The sequence below is a fragment of the Ahaetulla prasina genome, chromosome 8, assembly GCF_028640845.1.
Source record: "Ahaetulla prasina isolate Xishuangbanna chromosome 8, ASM2864084v1, whole genome shotgun sequence".
Classification (NCBI taxonomy): Eukaryota; Metazoa; Chordata; class Lepidosauria; order Squamata; family Colubridae; genus Ahaetulla; species Ahaetulla prasina.
Genome location: NC_080546.1, coordinates 68,951,435 through 68,973,400, shown reverse-complemented (window position 1 = coordinate 68,973,400; position 21,966 = coordinate 68,951,435). Strand labels below are relative to the sequence as shown.

The 21,966-nt window shown below is 46.5% G+C and overlaps 1 protein-coding gene across 9 annotated transcripts in view; it reads right to left on the bottom strand.

Annotated features, from left to right (window-relative positions):
- The window catches only part of LOC131202788 (uncharacterized), a 139,901-nt gene that overhangs the window by 82,066 nt on the left and 35,869 nt on the right, over nucleotides 1-21,966 (bottom strand). For 6 of the 9 annotated variants that reach the window (XM_058192122.1, XM_058192117.1, XM_058192121.1 and 3 more), the window contains 2 exons: nucleotides 7,910-7,973; nucleotides 6,249-6,355 (listed from right to left, as the gene is read on the bottom strand). In XM_058192122.1, the coding sequence (XP_058048105.1) occupies nucleotides 6,352-6,355; nucleotides 7,910-7,973 (68 nt within the window). In that variant the 3' untranslated portion in view covers nucleotides 6,249-6,351. The remainder of the gene's footprint in view (nucleotides 1-6,248; nucleotides 6,356-7,909; nucleotides 7,974-21,966) is intronic. The other 3 variants (XM_058192118.1, XM_058192114.1, XM_058192119.1) reach the window with 1 other exon arrangement.

Genomic DNA, 21,966 nt, shown 5'->3' with positions numbered 1-21,966 from the left:
GGTATGTCATCTACCGCACATGGATTATCTCGAACTATTTCCCATCAGGACAGACTGGTCATGGTCATTTTATCATCTGTTATGACTTTTGCTGCCAACTTGACCAGCCCAGGATGGGCCTTGCCCGGACCGTCTCAGTGATGCGAACATTTACCGCGGCTGACCTTCTTGCCCTCGAGATGCCCCTCTCTGGTTTGGCCCTCAGATTATCGAGGCCCACCTTGAGGACGGGCTTTGGAGTCCCGAGAGGTGGCATCTGAAAATAGGAGGCTTAGGGTTTTAATTGGCTGTTTTAATAGATTTTTAAGGGAATTTTAAAGGGATTTTAAGGGGTGGGAGGAAACCGACGGGCTTGGGTTGGGGGTGGGAGGAAGGGGTGGGTGTTGGGGTAACCCGTCGGAGTCAGTTCCTGCACATGCTCGTGGCGGGGTTGGTGGGTCCGAGGTCATGGGGAGTCGGTGTTCCATTGGTGAGGTGGTGCTATTTCCACGGTAAGGGGAGGGGCAGATATGGCGGAAGTGAGGGCTCATATCGTGTTAGGGGTGCGCTCGATGCCTACAGGCGATCGCGCGCCCGAGCCCTCAAACTTCTCCCGTTCCCGGATGGTCAGGATCCTCAGGGCCCTGGCCTTGGCTGATGTTATGCAATGCACGGTCCGTGGCCAATAAGGCCCCCCTAATTCACGATCTTATTCAGGGGGGTGCCGCGGACCTTATGGGCGTTACAGAGACCTGGTTGGGCCCAGAAGGGGGCGGGCCCCTTGTTCAGATGTGCCCACGGGTTTCCGAGCATTTCATCAGCCGAGGGCCAGGGTAGGGGTGGTGGGGTGGCGGTTGTGATTAGAGAGTCTAGAGCCGAGGGAGACCACTGTACCTCAGATTGCGGTGCGAATCCCTCTTTGTGAGATGGGGTCATAGATGTCAGATGGGCTTGCTGGTCACGTACCTGGCTCCTTGCTACGTGACAGCTGCCCTGCCCGAGCTCCTGGAGGTGCTTGCTGGGGTGGCAGTTGAGACCCCCAGACTTTTAGTCGTGGGGGACTTTAACTTGCCATCGTCCGGCTCGTCATCGACGGTAGCTCGGGAGTTCATGGCTTCCATGACGGCCTTGGACCTGACCCAAGTAGTTGATGGCCCTACTCACATTGGGGGAGGCACTCTGGACCTGATTTTTGTCTCTGGTCAGTGGTTGAGAGATCTGGACTTAAAGGAAATAGTCATTGAACCTTTGTCATGGTCAGATCACTCTCTTCTTCGTCTGGACTTTCTGACCGCCATTCACCACCGCAGGGAGACGGAGCCGACACGTTGGTTCCGTCCCAGGCGCCTGATGGACCGGAGGGTTCGGACGGAGCTTGGGCCATTTCCTGAGGGTCTGGCACACGGCTCGGCTGAGGAACTTGTTGCGGCCTGGGAGCGGGCGCGGCGGGGCCTTAGACCGGGTCGTGCCTTTGCGACCTCTGACCCAGCGCAGGTCCCAACCAGCTCCTTGGTTCTCCGAGGCTGAGAGGATGGCGCGGAGAAGGCGCCTAGAGAGTTCCTGGAGGTCTAGCCGTTCAGAAGCTGATCGGACACTAGTGAAGTCCTATACTAGGGCTTACCTAGTGGCAATGAGGAAGCGAGGCGTACCTCGCCTCCTCCCTCATTGCATCGGCAGATAACCGCCCAGCCGCCCTGTTTGGGTGACCCGCTCCCTCCTACACCAGGGGGCGGGATGACCCGTGCAGGGACGTGCTGAGGAGTTTAACGGTTATCTATACGATAAAATCGTTCAACCGGGATGGTTTGGACCAAGATTGCGGTGATACGGGTGAGACGCCTGAGGTGGTCTTGGTGACATTGTATGGGATGAGTTTGACCCTGTCGCTCCGAGGACATGGACAGGTTGTTGGGGAGGCTGAATGCCACCACATGTTTACTGGACCCGTGCCCCTCCTGGTTGGTGCTGGCCACGCAGGAGGTGACACGAGGCTGGCTCAGGCGATTCTGGCGCTTCTTTGGTGGAGGTGTCTTTCCGGCCGCCTTGAAAGAGGCGGTGGTGAGGCCCTCCTCAAGCCTTCCCTGGACCCGGCTGTTTTAGGTAATTATCGTCCGGTCTCCAACCCGCCGCGGCGAAGGTTGTAGAAATATGGTGGCATATCAGTTTCCCTTGCACCTGGATGAAACTGTCTATCTAGACCCGTTCCAGTCCGGTTTCCGACCCGGTTACAGCACGGAGACGGCTTTGGTCGCGTTGGTGGATGATCTCTGGAGGGCCAGGGATAGGGTTGTTCCTCTGCCCTGGTCCTATTAGACCTCTCAGCGGCTTTCGATACCATCGACCATGGTATCCTGCTGCGCCGGTTGGAGGATTGGGAGTGGGAGGCACCGTTTATCGGTGGTTCTCCTCCTATCTCTCCGACCGGTCGCAGTCGGTGTTGACAGGGGGCAGAGGTCGGCCCGAGGCGCCTCACTTGTGGGGTGCCGCGGGGTCGATTCTCTCGCCCTTCTGTTTAACATCTACATGAAGCCGCTGGGTGAGATCATCAGTGGTTTCGTGTGAAGTACCAGCTGTGCGGATGACACCCAGCTGTACTTTTCACACCGGACCACCCCAACGAAGCTATCAGTGCTGTCCCGGTGTCTGGAGGCCGTATGGGTCTGGATGGGGAGAAACAGGCTCAAGCTCAATCCCTCCAAGACAGAGTGGCTGTGGATGTCGGCATCCCGATACAGGCAGCTAAATCCGCGGCTGACCATCGGTGGCGAGTCACTGGCCCCGATGGAAGGGTGCGCAACTTGGCGTCCTCCTGGATGAGCGGCTGTCTCTAGAAGATCATTTGACGGCCGTCTCCAGGAGAGCGTTCTACCAGGTTCGCCTGGTGCGCCAGTTCGCCTTTCTGGACCGGGAGGCCCTATGCACGGTCACTCACGCCCTCGTGACGTCTCGCCTGGATTACTGCGCTCTCTACATGGGGCTCCCCTTGAAGGGCATCCGGAGGCTACAGTTAGTCAGAATGCGGCTGCGCGGGTGATAGATGGAGCCCTCGTGGCTCCCGTGATAACATCCATCCTGCGCAGGCTGCACTGGCTACCTGTGGCCTTCGGGTGCGCTTCAAGGTTTTGGTGACCACCTTTAAAGCGCTCCATGGCATAGGGCCGGGTTATCTGGGACCGCCTACTGCGACCAGATACCTCTCACCGACCCGTGCGCTCTCACAGGAGGGACTCCTCAGGGTGCCGTCAGCTAGGCAGTGTCGTCTGGCGGCGCCCAGGAAGGGCCTTCTCTGTGGGGCTCCCGCCCTCTGGAACGAACTCCCCAGGACTCCGTCAACTTCCGGACCTTCGAACCTTCCGTCGCGAGCTCAAGACACATTTATTCATCTGTGCAGGACTGGCTTAGATTTTAAATTTTATAGGGGTTTTAAATTGATTTTAATATTTATATTTCTATTTTTAATGATAGGGCACTGGAATAAGTTTTTTAAAGATTATTTTAATTTTGTACACTGATGTTTTATATGCCTGTGAACCGCCCTGAGTCCTTTGGGAGATAGGGCGGTATATAAATTTAAATAATAAATAAATAAATAAATAATAAATAAATAAAGCCTTTTCTGTTGCTAATTCTGGTCTTTAAATTTATTTATTTATTTATTTATTTAATCATATTTATATACTGCCCTATCTCCCGAGGGACTCAGGGCGGTTAACAGCCACGTAAAATATACATAAATACAAGTTAAAACCCCAATTAAAAAACTTATTAAATACGACCGAATATTAAAACCCCAATAGAATAATAAAAACCCTATTAAAACCAAATTAAAAATTTAAAATCCTAGTCCAGTCCTGCGCAAATGAAAAGATGTGTCTTAAGCTCGCGGCGAAAGGTTCGAAGGTCAGGAAGTTGACGAAGTCCTGGGGGAAGTTCATTCCAGAGGGCGGGAGCCCCCACAGAAAAGGCCCTTCCCCTGGGCACTGCCTGGCTGACGGCACCCTGAGGAGTCCCTCCCTGTGAGAGCGAACGGGTCGGTGGGAGGCAATCGGTGGCAGTAGACGGTCCCGTAAGTATCCCGGCCCAATGCCATGGAGCGCTTTAAAGATAATTACCAAAACCTTGAAGAGCACCCGAAAGGCCACAGGTAGCCAGTGCAGTCTGTGCAGGAGAGGTGTCACATGGGAGCCACAAGGGGCTCCCTCTATCACCTGCGCAGCCACATTCTGGACCAACTGGAGCCTCCGGGTGCTCTTCAAGGGGAGCCCCATGTAGAGAGCATTGCAGTAATCCAGATGAGAGGTCACAAGGGCATGAGTGACCGTGCATAGGGCATCCCGGTCTAGAAAGGGGCGCAACTGACGGACCAGGCGAACCTGGTAAAAAGCTCTCCTGGAGACGGCCGTCAAGTGGTCTTCAAAAGACAGCCGACCATCCAGGAGAACGCCCAAGTTACGCACCCTCTCCATTGGGGCCAATGACTCGCCCCCAACAGTCAGCCGTGGCTGCAGCTGACTGTACCGGGGTGCCGGCATCCACAGCCACTCTGTCTTGGAGGGATTGAGCTTGAGCCTGTTTCTCCCCATCCAGACCCGTCGGCTTCCAGACACCGGGACAGCACTTGATAACCGTTGGGGTGGCCCGGTGTGGAAAAGTACAGCTGAGTATCATCAGCGTACAGTTGATACCTCACACCGAAACCACTGATGATCTCACCCAGCGGCTTCATATAGATGTTGAACAGGAGGGGTGAGAGAATCGACCCCTGTGGCACCCCACAAGTGAGGCGCCGCGGGATCGACCTCTGCCCTCCTGTCAACACCATCTGCGACCGATCAGAGAGATAGGAGGAGTACCACCGATAAACGGTGCCTCCCACTCCCAATCCCTCCAACCGGTGCAGCAAGATACCATGGTCGATGGTATCGAAAGTCGCTGAGAGGTCTAATAGGACCAAGGCAGAGGAATAACCCCTGTCCCTGGCCCTCCAGAGATCATCAACCAACGTGACCAAAGCCGTCTCAGTGCTATAACCGGGCCGGAAGCCGGACTGGAACGGGTCTAGATAGATAGTTTCATCCAGGTACCGAGGTAATTGACATGCCACCACACTCTCTACAACCTTCGCCGCAAAGCGAAGGTTGGAGACCGGACGATAATTACCTAATACAGCTGGGTCCAGGGAAGGCTTCTTGAGGAGAGGTCTCACCACCGCCTCTTTCAAGGCGGCCGGAAAGATCCCCTCCAACAAAGAAGCGTTCGTAATCCCCTGGAGCCAGCCTCGTGTCACCTCCTGCGTGGCCAGTACCAACCAGGAGGGGCACGGGTCCAGTAAACATGTGGTGGCGTTCAACCTCCCCAGCAACCTGCCCTAATCTCTTCTTAGATTTTTGAAAAGACCTTTAAATACTTCTTTTGTCTAAGCTTTTATAGTTGATTTTAATTTTTACTTTTATTTATTCATTTTATTCATTTTAATTGTTTAATTGTTTTAAATTTGATGTTAGATCACCTTTCAATTGTAAATTATGAAGGGAGATAAATAAATAACTAAAGAGTGACTAAATTTGGTTGAGTTTGTCCTTCCTTTTTTTGAAGGTCTTTACTGCTATGTGAATTTTTGGGATCAAAGCACTTCCTCATCATTGGAACCTTTTTTAACCATAGTTGAGGGGGGAAATGAAATAAAACATGTTGGAAACCAATCCAGATTTTTACCTTTTTGTCTTTTTGCAGGGAACAATCATATTGGCATTATTTACAGGAAATCTAGGCACCAATTTATTTAGGATTTGAAAACCATAAATTTGAAACCACTCTCCCTTTTAACAACATTTATGGATGATGATAAACATCAATGTGAAATTTATAGGGTTTTAAATATGGATTTTATTGGGGTTTATTTTATATTTCGTATTGTATTTTAAATTTAGGCTATTGGAATAAGTTTTTTAAAATATTGTTTTTATTGAATGTATTGTCTTTATTTTATCTGCCTTGTTCACCGCCCTGAGTCCTCCGGGAGAAGGGCAGTATACAAATTAAATTAAATTAAATTATTATTATTATTATTATTATTATTATTATTATTATTATTATTATTATTATTATTATTACACAATAACGGTAATACATTACTTGAAACACTAGGTGTATATGACACTATTCATCATTTGAAATAGTTACATTTTAGGATCCTGACCAAATAATAATTTACTATTGTATAATAAATCAATTATTACTATGTAATGTACTATGCATTAGCATCTAACCTTTCCAAAATACTTTCAGCCATTCTTTTTCCCTTTTCTATTGCTCTTGGTCCTCCCATTGCGCAGCAAGCTGTAGCTCTGAATCCATCAAAATAAGTGGCATTTACCTGGGAAAATAGTTGCAAAAGGTGTACAATTAATTATACAATCTCTGATTAAAAATATAAAAATTCAAATTTTGTGGATATGAAATTTATCAAATAGTCATAGTCTGTCTTATTATAGTAGTAGTAATAAACTATAACTGATAGAATCATTGCAAATCATGTTGTCAGTATACCAATGGTTAAACCTAAGATTATTTATGGAACTAATAAACTATATTATTTATGGAACTATATTAATCTTGTAAAACCAACCTCCACAGAATTCGAGTCAAGACCTTTAATTTTAATAATCACAAATGTAGGAACCCCTAAGGGGAGGATCAAAAGAGGAAGGTAGTGGCTATGGTCACATGACTAAAGCTGTCTTCATTTTTCAATATTTGGAAACAGGGTTTTGATTGAGAGCACACATTCTGCCAATCTGTCGTGTCCACTCCTCCGCTGACGGCCGGGTCAGGGAAATCCGAATCAGGCTTGCCTCTGCAGCTCTGACCAAAGTCCTAGCAAAGTCCTCAGAGAGGCAGGAGACCAGTAAGTGACTTCAGCAAGATAAGTTCGACTTTGCCTGACTCAGACTGCCAGAAAGCAGATCCTTTATATAGGCCATGGGGTGTGGCTCCATGACTCAGCACTCATTAAGGCCTGCCCCTCCCTTCCTTCTGTTGCCTCCGCCTATCCAATCTTCTGATGCGAGGGTCACTCCAATCAGCTGTTGGAAGTAAACTTTCCTCAGGCTCACATGCTGTGGAGGAGGGGGAGGGGTCTAGCTGCTCCGTTTGCCTGGGCATGGAGCCAGGGCTGGGGCCGGGGGATGTTCCCTCCTCTGCAGCCTGCTTGGGCATGGAGCCAGGGCTGGGACCGGGAGGTGCCCCCTCCTCTGCAGCTTGTCTGGGCATGGAGCCAGGACTGGGGCCGGGAGGCATACATTCCTCCGTGTTCGGGAGCAGATAAGCAGACCCCGGCTGCGGTGAGAGCGGACAAGACACAACACAATCATTCTGCGCATATACTGGCATTTGCAAAGAATTCTGTTGCTTCACAGATATTTCATTTATTTTTTATAAACATTCAATATAAATGGTATTGTTCTGTTAATGAAATGTTACTTATATTCCATATGCTCTGAATTTTAAAGCAAATATCTTTCAGAATAACAGGGTTAGAAGGGACACTAGAAGTCTTCTAGTCCAGGGGTTCCTAACCACAGTCCATGGACCGATACCAGGCTGTGGCCCATTGGGAACAGAGCTGCGCAAGCTGCAGGTGGGCACCCAAAGCTGTATTTGCACATATGCAGAATTAGGTTGCATGTGCAAAACCATCCCCTCTCCCTTGCTGCTCACTGCCACTGCCAATCCACGGAGCCGAAAATGTTGGGGACTGCTGTTCTAGTCTAACTCCCCATTTAAACTATTTAACGCTTCCTAACTTTAAATCAGAAATACAATTTTTTTATATAATAAAAATTACACTTGAAATTTTCATGTCATAATAGTTTTATATTGTCTCCAAACTAACTCTATTCTATATAATTGTAAAGCAATGAAAAAGAACCTTGTAAAATGGTGAAGGAGGCAATCCTTTGGCTCCTGAACTTTCACTACACCATCGTCAATGCCTAAAAATAATGTTTAAAAATTCATGATTATTTATAATTAAACAAAAAAAAAATCAAATCAAAATCTCTGTTTATAGAGTTGAGCAATAGATATAACCAAATAAAATTGAACAGTTAAAAAGTAAAGAGAAAGGATTGGATTACTCTGAACCTTTACTAGGTTCATCTGGGAGAATGGAAGATTTTTGATACCTATCTTTTACTAAGTGAAACCACCTAGACAAATTTATTGCTGCAACAATAATGAGGCAACAACTAACATCAAACAATTAAATTGCAATAATGTGAACTCTAACTTCCTGGTGCAGTAAAGTGAATAACAAATATGTTTTATATTTCACAGATAACAATAAATGAGACTTGTCCTATAGAAAGGATAGTTCTATATGTGGGGCTTAGTCATGAATGTGATTTCTCCCTTCTAGAATTTTAATTCAATCTGTAAATTATCAGAGAATGTTGTATCAGATGTTAGCCCCAAAACTTATTCTTCTGAAAATTTGAGGTCTCTTGTATACATGTGCCAACAATTTTCCTTTCATGCAGCCCACTTCATCATCCATGAAAACTTTTAAGATAACTACATATCTTAAATATGTTTATGACTACATATCTTAGTCATAAACATAACTGTGAACAATACAGTATTGCTCACAGGAAATCTAGACACCCATGGAATTACCACAATAAATCCAAGTTTGCTTATTTTTGTACATGTACTTGTACATCCAATTGGGTAGTGCATAATAATATAATTAAAGGCATAAATAAACAGCAACCAAAGTTAACAAATCCAAAGGCAAACTAAATAGAAAATAAATAGTCTAATCACCATAAAATTATTTAACTGTAAAATCAAACACCAAATACATATTCAAACAAAACAGTCTTCTTGTTCTTGCAGAAGTTCAGAGAAGAGAGCATTAGGGATACTTCTAGTGACAGATTTTCATAATACGAAAGCCATTACAAAAGGGGATTGCCTTGGGTCTATGCACCTTTGACTCCTTATACAATTGGCTCCAGAAAGGATTCTCTTCCAAGCGCAATACTCACACAGACCTTGTTAACAACATAAATTTTAGCAAATGAATTTTTAACATAGAACTAAAATATCTATATATTAAGGCAAAGTCTTAATATACAATGCAGAGTCCCTTTGTCCCAATCATATGGTACACCTGAAGGGAACAATTGTCTTCACTACTAATAGAAAACCTGCAGACAATTATTTATCTAATTATTATTTGAATCTTTACTAGTCTGATAACAAATTCTTAGACTCTTGTCTTCTTGGGTTGATGCATAGATGGGTATCAGCAGGCTACAGATAACACTTCATCTCAAATCAGCAGATGACTTCACAAAGAGCTTCATATCAGTGGTAAACCATGCAGACCATGGGTGTCAAACTGGATTTATTTGAGGGCCGGATCAGGATTGTAGTTCTCCGTGGGCTGGCCAGGGAGGGGAGGGGGGAGACGGGATGGATGCCTCCTGCAGCACCCTACTGGCCAAAATGGAGTGAGGGTGGGGGCACGTGAAGCCCTCCATGCCCCGTCTTCAGCCTGGACAGCCACCTGCAGCACTTTGTCAGCCAAAACAGTGTGCCCCCCCATTTTGGCTGCCAGAGGCACTGCAGGACGGTCCTTTGCTATTTCCAGGCTGGCCCCACAACCCAAATTTAAGCACCCCGCAGGCCAGATTCAGCCCGCGGGCCTTGAGTTTGATGTAGATCATCTACCAGAGTATCAATACTATTTTCATTCCATGCTCAAGCCTGAATCCAAAAAGAAAGGGCTCTAAATAATTTACTTAATCAAAAATCTGTTATCCAAGTTGTCTACCACCATCTCCAAGAAGAAAAAGCTGTAGACCAGAAGTCTAAAATGGCCAAATTGACTGATGGCTTCTTAAAGAGAGAATCTTACCAGACAAGATGTCATATTTTCTGAATGGTATTGTTGTCATTGCCTGAGATTACTTTTATAGGAATTGTTTGGGATTACCTTAGATTCCATGTCAACCAACAGTGTTAAAAATATGGGCATATTCTTATACCTGTTATCAAGCATCTGGTAATTATATTAATGTACCTTTGGTAAATTAATACGATAGCATTTTTGCTCATTTTAGAAATTTATAAAAGTAGAAGCTGTATCACTTATGTATATTTGATGGTTTTAAATGGTACTATGTTGAAACAATTTCCGAGTTCTGAAAAATTAAAATGAACTTTAAAGTGTGCTAAGGTATGTTTCTTTTTAATGCTTACTGATTTAAATAGAATCTGGAACAAATGAAATGGAAGAATAAGGTACTAAAATAGGAATGATAATTGTGCTGAAGCAGCACTTGATATTAGATTTCCTATATAATAATCCTAACTACAGCATTTTATATGATTCAGCACTGTTTTGTAACAGTACTGTAGTCTGACAGAAGTATCCCAAGTACTGAATATTAAAACAATCTGTCTGATTATCTCAGTGGAGCTGATCTGTTGCTTATTATCATTATCAGTTTTGGTAGATGGGGTGCTCATTTAAATTAAAGAGCTTTTCTTTATACGGATCAACTGCATTTTAGAAAAGTACTTAAGAATAAATTGATTGATTACTATGAATTGGAAGTGTATAAAATACACATGCACCTTCTCAAAATCTAAAAAAAAATGAAGCTGTTTACCAAAAAGAAAAAAGGATTGATGGAAACAAGTTAGTCCAATATTACTAATGGCCAAGAAATTGAATTTCTCTGTATAGACATTAGTTATTTATTGTTTAATATATTTATATACTATTTTCCATTTACTATAAAGATCAAACTACTTTATAATAAAATTAAAATTTCAAAATACAAATACTAGATCGTATAATTCTTTATTTACAGTAAGGTGGAAAGGAAGTAGGAGAACTCGGGCACAACACAGGTTATGTAGAAAGTAATCACAGGGTCAAAAAGGACTCAAATGTCTATACACCAATGCACAGAGTATGAGGAATAAACAGAGTGAATTAGAAATTCAAGTAAATGATTGATTAGCAGATATGATATTGTTGCCATTACGGAAACTTGGTGGGATGAAACCCACAAATGGAACATACAACTAGAGGGATTTAAATTATTTAAAAGAAACAGACCAAATAAAAAAGGAGGTGGAGTTATAAGAAATAACTACATCTCTACAGAAATAGAGCACAATGATAAAAACAGTCTTGAATTCATTTGAGTCAATATAAAAGGTTGGGGGGAATGAGATTGCCATGTGTATATATACTATAGGCCAGGGGTCCCCAACCTTTTGGACCTCAGGGACCACCAAGTTCATAATTTTAAATCCTGTGGACCACTAATACGAATCCAGAGCACCCTTCCTGAAGCGCCTGGACTCCCAGTGATGGGATGGCGTTCTTCAGGCACTCTCCTTCTCTTTCTCTCCCACTCTTTTTCTCTCATTCTTTCTCTTCCCCCCCTTTCACTCATTCTCTCTCATCTCTCTTTCTCTTTCTCTCTCTCTCATTCTGATTCTCTCTCTCTCTCTGATTCTCTTTCATTCTGTCTCTCTCATTCTCTATGATTCTCTTTCATTCTCTCTTTCTCTGTCTCTCATTCTCCCTCTCTCTCTGATTCTCTCTCTTTCTCTTTCTCTGTCTCTCCCTCTCTCTCTCTCTCTCATTCTTTCTCATTCTCTCTCTTTCATTCTGTCTCTTTTTCTCTATTTCATTTTGCACGGCATCAGCATTCTGCCTCGACAGATTTACCCAGCCGGTGGCGCAAAGCAGCCCTCGTCTCCTGCCGCTTGGGACTCGGAGTGATAAACAACATCTGGTCAGGGAAGTAGCCAGATTTTGCTCTCCAATGTGGATGCCAGATCGGCCCCCTGCAAGCTCTCATCTCTCAAGGAACCTGGCCAAAGTTTCCCATGCCACTTCAGCAAGTGCTCCTTGAGAGACAAGAGCTTGCAGGGGGCCAATCTGGCATCCACAATGGAGAACAAATTCTGGCTGCTTCTCAGACCAGATGCCATTTACCGCTCTGAGTCCCAAGCAGCAGGTGACAAGGGCTGCTTTGCGCCACCAGCTGGGCAAATATACCAAGGCAGAATGCTGATGCTGCGCAAGTGTAAGTAGTACTTTGCTCTCACAGCTTCCAGCCATCGCAGTCGCTGCTTCGGCTCGCTTGCACTGCCCCTCCCCTGCCACAGCAACAGCACTATTATTTCATTGCTGACAGAGAGGGCTGTGCTCCTTTTTGTGTATTGCACGGGCCACCCCAGGGCAGAGATTTCCGGCCTCGCCATGGCCAGTCCCATATTCCAGAGCTGTAGTAATCACACTCACAGGACTGGCCCATTGGTCATCCCAGAGCAGCTCCTCCACCAGGATGCACCGGCAAAATTATGAAGATTTCTCCACAGACCACCAAAATTTTCTTACGGACCACCAGTGGTCTGTGGACCACCTGTTGGTGACCGCTGCTATAGGCCACCCAATCAAACAGAGGAAATAGATGAACTTTTTTGCTAGTCAGTTAACTAAGATATGTAAGAAGCATATCACAATAGTAATGGGGGACTTTAACTACCCTGACATCAACTGGGAAACAAACTGCACCAATCGGAAGATCAAACAATTTTCTGGCAAACGTAGCAAACAACTTTGTCTCCCCAAAAGTAAAGAATGGAACTATATCAGCCATATTGGACTTAAATCTCACTAACAGAGATGAAATGATAGAAGGTGTTGAAGCTACAGGAAACTTAGGGGGAAGTGATCATGCAATATTGGAATTCAACATTATGCAAGCACAAGCAATAGACTAGAGTCTTGGACTTTAAAAGCGCTAATTTCAATAAACTTAGAGAGAGCTTGGGTGTTGTGGTCTGCCAGCAGCCTGTGGAACTGGTAGCAGAGTCAGACAGTGAGGAGGTTGGGGAGGAACATGGGCCAATCCTAGAGTCTGGGGAAGGCTCGGACAAGGGCTCTGTGTCATGCCGCTGTCGAAGTCTGAATCCGCAGGTATTGGTGGAGACGATTGATTGTCGGCCCCTTCGTTCAGGACCAGTGGTTGCTGTGACCAAACCCCTTCACATGCGCATTGGGCAGCATATAGAGGAAGCTGTGTCTTACGTTGCCACAGTACCTCACTTTCCGGATCTCATGATCCGCAGATCGTCTCCATCAATACCAGGATCAGTACAAACAAGAGCATAGTTCTTGACAAGAAGTATGCCACCTATTGCCTGCATGCCTGGTCAGGGAGCATAGCTACACCCATGGACCTGGATCTACCCGCAGAATTGGTGGATTATGCGGACGTATTCGGGGAAAAAGAGCCAGATCGGTTGCCTCCGCATCGGTCGTATGACTGCCCAATCGACTTGGTGCCCGATGCCAAGTTGCCGGTGGGCCGGATATACTCTCTGTCAGAACCGTGATTTATTAGATCAGTTCTTAGTCATTTACCTGGACAACATTTTGATTTTCTCAAGATCTTTGCAGGAACACTAGCAAGTTGTGCGGCGGCTATTGCAACACGTGCAGGACAACCACTGTTTGTTAAGCGCGAGAAGTGCCAGTTCGCACAAACCATGATCGACTTCTTAGATCATCATATTTTACCTACTGGTGTGGAAATGGACCCGGAAAAAGTCGAGTCGTTGCAGGCATGGGAACCTCCACGATGGGTCAAAGAGGTGCAGCGACTGTTGGCGTTTGCGAACTATTATCACACCTTTATTCCCCACTTTGCTGCCTTGACTGCTCCCCTTTCTAAGTTGCTCAAGAAAGGGGAGAAGTTCCATTGAGGTGCTGAGGAGCAGGAAGTCATTGATGCCCTAAAGGCTGCCTTTGCCTCCGAGTCCATCCTCAAACACCCTGATCTGTTCCAGCCATTTGTGGTGGAAACGGATGCCTCAGATGTGGCTGTTGGGGTGGTGCTCCTACAGGCCTATGCCCCCGCAGGCACCTTGTTCCCATGCACTTATTATTCCTGGCAGTTGTTGGCTCCAGCATGCAATTATATGATATGGTATAAGGAGCTATTGGCGGTTAAAGTCGCTTTCGAGTCATGGCAGGACCACCTGGGGGGGGGCCCACCACCAGGTTGAGGTTAGGACGGACCATTGCAACCTGGAACATTTATTATTATTATTATTATTTATTATATTTGTATACCGCCCATCTCCCGAAGGACTCAGGACTCACAGCCAATAAAACAACAGAAAACATATAATACATATAAAACAGCAAAAAGAATAGACAATTAAATTCAGCTGATGCCTTAAAACTTTTAAATACAAATTTAAAACCCCATTTAAACCCCTGATTTAAAAACCCCAATTTAAAACTACGTCCAAGCTAGTCCTGCTCTTCGAAACAGCAACGTCTTCAGCTCGCGGCGGAAGGACCTGAGATCGGGGAGTTGACGAAGCCCCAGAGGGAGCTCGTTCCAGAGGGTAGGGGCCCCCACAGAGAAGGCCCTCCCCCTGGAGGTCTCCAGCCGACATTGTTTAGCTGACGGTATCCGGAGGAGGCCCTCTCTGTGAGAGCGCACTGGTCGGTGAGAGGCTAATGGTGGCAGTAGGCGGTCCCATAAATATCCCGGCCCTAGGCCATGGAGCGTTTTAAAGGTGATAACAAGTACCTTGAAGTGAACCCGGAAGACCACTGGGAGCCAGTGCAGATTATGCAGGAGGGGTGTTACACGGGAGCCACAAGGTGCTCCCTCTATCACCCGCGCAGCCGCATTCTGGACCAGTTGGAGTCTCCGGGTACCCTTCAAGGGGAGCCCCATGTAGAGAACATTACAGTAGTCCAGGCGGGATGTAACAAGGGCATGAGCGACTGTGCATAAGGAAGCCCGATCCAGAAAGGGGCGTAACTGGCGTATCAGGCGAACCTGATGAAAAGCTCCCCTGGCGACGGCCATCATATGATCTTCTAAAGACAGCCGTGCATCCAAGAGGACGCCCAGATTACGAGCCCTTTCCGTGGGGGCCAATAGTTCTCCCCCAATGGTCAGTGATGGAATTAGCTGACTGTACCGGGCCGCCGGCATCCATAGCCACTCGGTCTTGGTGGGATTGAGTTTGAGTCTGTTCCTCCCCATCCAGACCCGTACGGCCTCCAGGCACTGGGACATCACTTCAACAGCCTCGTTGGGGTGGTTAGGGGTGGAAATATAGAGCTGAGTATCATCAGCGTATAGATGACAACTCACCCCAAGACCACGGATGATCTCACCCAGCGGCTTCATATAGATGTTGAACAGAAGAGGCGAGAGAACCGACCCTTGCGGCACCCCACATAAGAGGCGCCTTGGGGTCGATCTCTGTCCCCCCGTCAACACCGTCTGCGACCGGTCGGAGAGGTAGGAGGAGAACCACCGATGAACAGTGCCCCTCACTCCAAGTCCCCCGGGTCGGCACAGCAGGATACCATGATCGAAGGTATCAAAAGCCGCTGAGAGATCTAATAGGACCAGGACAGAGGAACAACCTCTGTCCCGAGCCCTCAAGAGATCATCAACCAGCACGACCAAGGCTGTTTCCGTGCTGTGACCAGGCCGGAAACCGGACTGGAATGGATCAAGATAGACAGTTTCATCCAGGTACTGGGGCAACTGTCATGCAACCACACTCTCGACAACCTTTGCCACAAAGCGAAGGTTGGAGACCGAACGATAATTTGCTAAAATAGCTGGGTCCAGGGAAGGCTTCTTGAGGAGGGGCCTCACCACCGCCTCTTTCAAGGCGGCAGGGAAAACACCCTCCCTCAAAGAAGCGTTCACAATTTTCTGGAGCCAGCCTCGTGTCACCTCCCGGGTGGCCAGTACCAACCAGGAGGGACACGGGTCCAATAAACATGTAGTCGCATTCAATCTCCCCATTAACCTGTCCATGTCCTCAGGAGCCACAGGATCAAACTCATCCCAGATAATAACATCAAGACCTGCCTCCCCCACCCCGTCCGGATCCACCCAATCTGTGTCTAACCCTTCCCGAATCTGAGCAATTTTATCAAACAGATATTGTCCAAATTCCTCAGCTCGACCCTTTAAGGGATCCTCTACCGCTCCCTGATGGAGGAGCGAGCGGGTCACCCTAAACAGGGTGGCTGGGCGGTTATCTGCTGATGCAATGAGGTTGGAAAAATACTCCCATTTTGCCAGCCTCATCGCCGCTAGATAGGTCTGAATTTGAGACCTAACTAGTGTCCGGTCAGATTCAGAGCGGCTGGCCCTCCAGATACTCTCTAGGCATCTTTTCCGGTGCTTCATCTCCCTCAGCCCCTCGGAGTACCAAGGGGCTAAACGAGATCAGCACCGGGTCAGAGGCCGCAAAGGCACGACTCGATCTAGAGCACCAGCCGCCGCCCGATCCCAGGCGGCGACCAGAGCTTCAGCCGAGTCGTGGGCTAAATCCTCAGGGAATAGCCCAAGCTCCGTCTGGAACCCTTCAGGGTCCATCAGGCGCCTGGGACGGAACCAGCAAGTCGGTTCCGTTTACATACGGCCCAGACATTGAACCAGTGTCAAGTGCAATGGTCGCTGTTTTTCGCCCGGTTAGACTTTCAAGTGACCTAAGTTCCGAGTGGGCGGAATCAGCGCACTGACGTGTGTCCCGGAAGCCCAAGTATACCTGAAGAGAGGACAAAATCCCACCTTGGACAGTGATCCTGTTGGAGTGGTTTGTGGCCACGGAGGAACCTGTGGACCTCTGAGCCAGGATTAAGGAGGTGCAGCAGCAGGACTTATTTGTGGCGACTCATTGTTGAGAGCTGGATGAGGACGGGAGACAGGAGACTCTTTGGGCGCATACGGAGGATTGGTTGAAGTTCCATGATCGCATCTACATCCCTGGAGGTCCTCTTTATGGCCTTATTCTATGCCAATGCCATGACTACCTAGCAGCGGGTCACTTTGGGGTCTTCAAAATGCTGCACATCTCCAGGACATTTTGGTGGCCACGACTCTGGCATGATGTGTTGGAATATGTGGTGTTGTGTGGGATCTGTCAACAGGCCAAGTATGCTACAGGTGCACCCCCTGGTCTTTTGCAGTCGCTACCCATGCCAGAAAGATCCTGGGGGAGGGCAGTCTCCTTGGATTTCATAACCGAGTTACACCCCTCAAAGGGTGCCACTACCATCTTGCTGGTGGTGGACATGCTCACCAAGATGGCTCACTTTATTCTGTGTGAGGGTCTTCCTACCGCACGTGCAATGGCCCAGTTATTTATTGCCCATGTGTTTCAGTTGCACGGGTTACTGGACCACATAATGTCAAACCAGGGGGTGTAATTTACGGCATGCTTTTGGCAGATCTTACTCATAGAACTGCAAGTACAGGCGTATTTGTCACCCGCCCATCATCCTGAGACTGACAGAGTGAACGCCATCTTGGAACAGTACCTCCACTGTTTCAGCAACACCCAACAGGACAATTGGGCGGAGGTGTTGGCTGTGGCGGAGTTCGCCTACAGCAATGCTCAGTAGATACCCACGTATCCCCATTCTTCACCAGTTACGGCTTCCATCCACGGCTCTTCCCATTGGCTGCATCTGACTCCCCGGTTCCGGCCGTGGACATGTTTCTACAAGAGCTAAAAGCCATGCACCAAATGGTCCATCACCAACTGAAGAAAGCCAAGGAGGATTACAAACGCTTCACAGACCGGCATCATTGTGATGTCCCGCTGTTAGCTGTAGATGATCGAGTTTGGCTTTCCACACAGTATCTGCCACCAACACGACCATCGAAAAAGCTTCATCACCGCTACCTGGTGTCAATGTTCCAGAAAACCCTTCTTGCAGAAAAGACTCCGAAGCAAACATCTTTCAAAGTTCTTTTACTAGCATAGGTAATCTGGCACAGTTGGTGGAAATCTGAATCTGGGGATCTGGGTTCCTCCCTCAGTAATACAAACTCCAAAATCCCCACCCTCATGACCCCTGGGGCCATTACTGGTCGAGGTGGTAATCAATCCTGTGGCATTTCGCCTATTCCTGCCACGGACCATGCAGATTAACCTGGTCTTTCATCGGTCCTTATTAGTCCTAGTATCATCTGACAGTCCACATAGTCCAGGACCAGTAGCCACTCAAGGAGAGGCGGAGTACGAAGTGGACAATATCTGTGATTCACACCAACTGCAGAACTGGTTTCAGTATCTGGTGGCGTGGAAAGGTAATGAACCAGAGGATTTTACTCGGGTCAATGCCACAGATGTCCACACCCCTCGTTTGGTACGCAACTTCCATACCCAATTTCTACAATGTCCCTGTCCACATGGTTCCGGGGAAGGGGGCCCTGTGGAGGGGTATAGTGTCATGCCCCTGTCGGAGTCTGAATCGAAAGGGGAAGAGGACCAGCTGATAGAGAGTGAGAGAGTGGATCCATTGGCTGTGGAAGAAACTGGGGAAGGGGAAAGTCAGGCTGGGCAGAGCAGGGGAGAGGTAAAACAAGGAAGAGGGGGTTCAGATGAAGACCAAGGCCCACCCCCTCCTCATCCTAGGCAGTGCAGGGAGGAACGAAGAAGAGAGCAATGTGGGTTGCATGGCTTACAAGAGATGAAAGGGACCCAATCCTCTTTACAAGGCACAGCTGCTGATGGAGTTTAAAAGTAGAGGCAAACGGGAGAGGCGGTTGTTGGGAGCAAACACTGAGTTTATCTGGTGTTTATTTGAATCTTGGCATCCTCCCAACTGGTTTGATTTACTGCCATGCTACTTTACTTGTGGAATTCCTTATTTTGCTTGCTCTGCTGGATTAATTATCTTGTCTTGCCTTTGGATTTTTTAAAGAAGTTTTCTGCTTACAACGTTTGGGACTGAAGTATTGTCAGCCAAAGACTATTACAGGTTGGTGGAAGAGTTCTCTCCAGGCTGGAGAGTTGAAAGGGACATTGGGGGCACAGCTGGTGGTAATAAAGGGACTCATATCGGTTCTCTGGATCTGTTGCCTTTGTGTAATGCCCCGGGTCATCACACTCTGCATCAGAGGCAGAGAAAGGGCCATCTGGGAAGTACGTGCTGCCTCCAGAGCCTCCAGAGTCAGACTTCAGCAAGGCAGAGGAACGGGGAGCCTGTTCCCAGTGCGCACATATGCAGAGTTGCAAGAAGGCAAGAATAGTTAAAACAAAAGGGATGACTCGGGAGTAGGGCTTGGAGATTATTGGCCCCTCCCATAAGACTTAAAAGAGGAGCAAAGGCATGTGGGCCTTTGCAGGAAGCAACATTTTTAATTCTGTTCAGTTTAAAGTGGGAAGCTTTGTTTGATTCTGGACTCCACGTGGCTTTGCCAATTAGGACTTTGGAAGTGTGTCAAGGGAGATAAAGATGGGTGATTATCAGCCTTATCCCAAAGGACTCTTTATAACTATTTGGGACTGATCTGTGAATGAACAGAATTCACAGCTGTTTGAAATAAAAGAGATTTTTGGGACTACTCGTGTGTTTTACTGACTCAGGAAGCCTAGGTCAGAACATTGGGAAGGATTCCATGAATGAGAATCTTCAAGGGGAAAACAACTCAAGAAGCCTGGGAAATTTTGAAAAGTGAGATTATAAAAGCCCAGTCCAGTACAACACCAATGAATAAGAAAAAACAACAGCTCTCAAAAGAAATCAGCATGGCTGCACAAAGAACTCTGATAAATTGAAAGACAAAAAGGACAAGTATAAAAAAATGGAAAGAGGGCACATAACTAAGGCAGAATATCAGCAAATAGCCCAAGCATGCAAAGATTAAGTGAGGAAAGCTAAGGCTCAAAGTGAAGTAAGGTTTGCAACAAAAGTAAAAAATAACCCATGTTCTTTCAATGTTCTTTCAATAGAATAGAATAGAATAGAATAGAATAGAATAGAATAGAATAGAATAGAATTTTTATTGGCCAAGTGTGATTGGACACACAAGGAATTTGTCTTGGTGCATATGCTCTCAGTGTACATAAAAGAAAAGATACGTTCATCAAGGTACAACATTTACAACACAATTGATGATCAATATATCAATATAAATCATAAGGATTGCCAGCAACAAGTTATAGTCATACAGTCATAAGTGGAAAGAGATTGGTGATGGGAACTATGAAACGATTAATAGTAGTGCAGATTCAGTAAATAGTCTGACAGTGTTGAGGGAATTATTTGTTTAGCAGAGTGATGGCCGGGAAAAAACTGTTCTTGTGTCTAGTTGTTCTGGTGTGCAGTGCTCTATAGCGTCGTTTTGAGGGTAGGAGTTGAAACAGTTTATGTCCAGGATGCGAGGATCTGCAAATATTTTCACGGCCCTCTTCTTGATTCGTGCAGTATACAGGTCCTCAATGGAAGGCAGGTTGGTAGCAATTATTTTTCTGCAGTTCTAATTATCCTCTGAAGTCTGTGTTTTCTTGTTGGGTTGCAGAACCGAACCAGACAGTTATAGAGGTGCAAATGACAGACTCAATAATTCCTCTGTAGAATTGGATCAGCAGCTCCTTGGGCAGTTTGAGCTTACTGAGTTGGCGCAGAAAGAACATTCTTTGTTGTCCTTTTTAATGATGTTTTGATGTTAGCTGTCCATTTGAGATCTTGCGATATGATAGAACCCAGAAATTTGAAGGTTTCTACTGTTGATACTGTGTTGTCAAGTATTGTGAGAGGTGGAAGTATGGAAGGGTTTTCCTAAAGTCTACCACCATTTCTACGGTTTTGAGTGTGTTCAGTTCCAGATTGTTTTGGTTGCACCACAAGGCTAGTCGTTCGACCTCTCGTCTATATGCGGATTCGTCATTGTCTCGAATGAGACCAATCACTGTTGTGTCATCTGCGAACTTCAGTAGCTTAACAAATGGATCATTGGAGATGCAGTCATTGGTATACAGAGAGAAGAGAAGTGGGGAGAGCACACAGCCTTGGGGGGCCCCTGTGCTAATTGTACAGGTATTTGATGTGATCTTGCTTAGCTTCACCTGCTGCTTCCTGTTTGTTAGGAAGCTTGTGGTCCACTTACAAGTCTGTTCCGGTACCTGTAGCTGGTTTAGCTTAGTTAGAAGAATGTCTGGAATGATGGTATTGAATGCTGAACTAAAGTCTACAAAAAGGACCCTTGCATAGGTCTTTGGAGACTCAAGATGTTGTAGGATGTAGTGCAGAGCCATATTAACAGCATCATCTGTTGATCTATTTGCTCGGTATGCAAATTGCAAGGGGTCTAAGGGCCGATTCGTGATGGTTTTCAGGTAGGAAAGCACTTGCCTTTCAAAGGTTTTCATGACTACAGATGTTAGAGCAACTGGTCTGTAGTCATTCAGTTCCTTGATGGTGGGCTTCTTGGCACTGGGATGATGGTAGAGCGTTTGAAGCAAGAAGGAACATAGCACATCTCTAGTGATTTATTGAAAATATGGGTGAAGATGGGGCCAATTGGTCAGCACAGACTTTTAAGCAAGAAGGAGTTATCTTGTCTGGGCCTGGAGCTTTTCCTGGCTTTTGTCTGTGAAATAGGTCCTGCACTTCTTTTTCTGTGATCACTAGGGTTGTGAACCCAATGAAATGGGGTCAGTTGTAGGAGGCTTGGCTGTTGTTGGTGTGTCTGAGATGGGGGTTGTGGAGATAGGTGGCTGTAGTTTCCTTTCAAACCTGCAGTAAAACTCATTCAGGTCATCTGCCAGTTGTTGATTACCTTCAGCCTGGGAAGGAGGGTTGCCATAGCCGGTGATATTTTTAAGAGTTTTCCACATGTTTGCTGGTTCATTTGCTGAAAACTGATTCTTTAGCTTTTCAGAGTAGCTTCTTTTTGCTGCTCTGATCTCCCTTGTTAGTGCATTTCTGGCCTGATTGTACAGCATTTTATCACCTTTTCTGTAGGCTTCCTCTTTGGAATGTCGTAGCTGCTTAAGTTTAGGTGTAAACCAAGGTTTGTTGTTACTGTGTATTCGCAAGTTCCTTGTAGGTACACATAGGTCTTCACAGAAGCTGACATATGATGTTACAGTATCTGTGAGTTC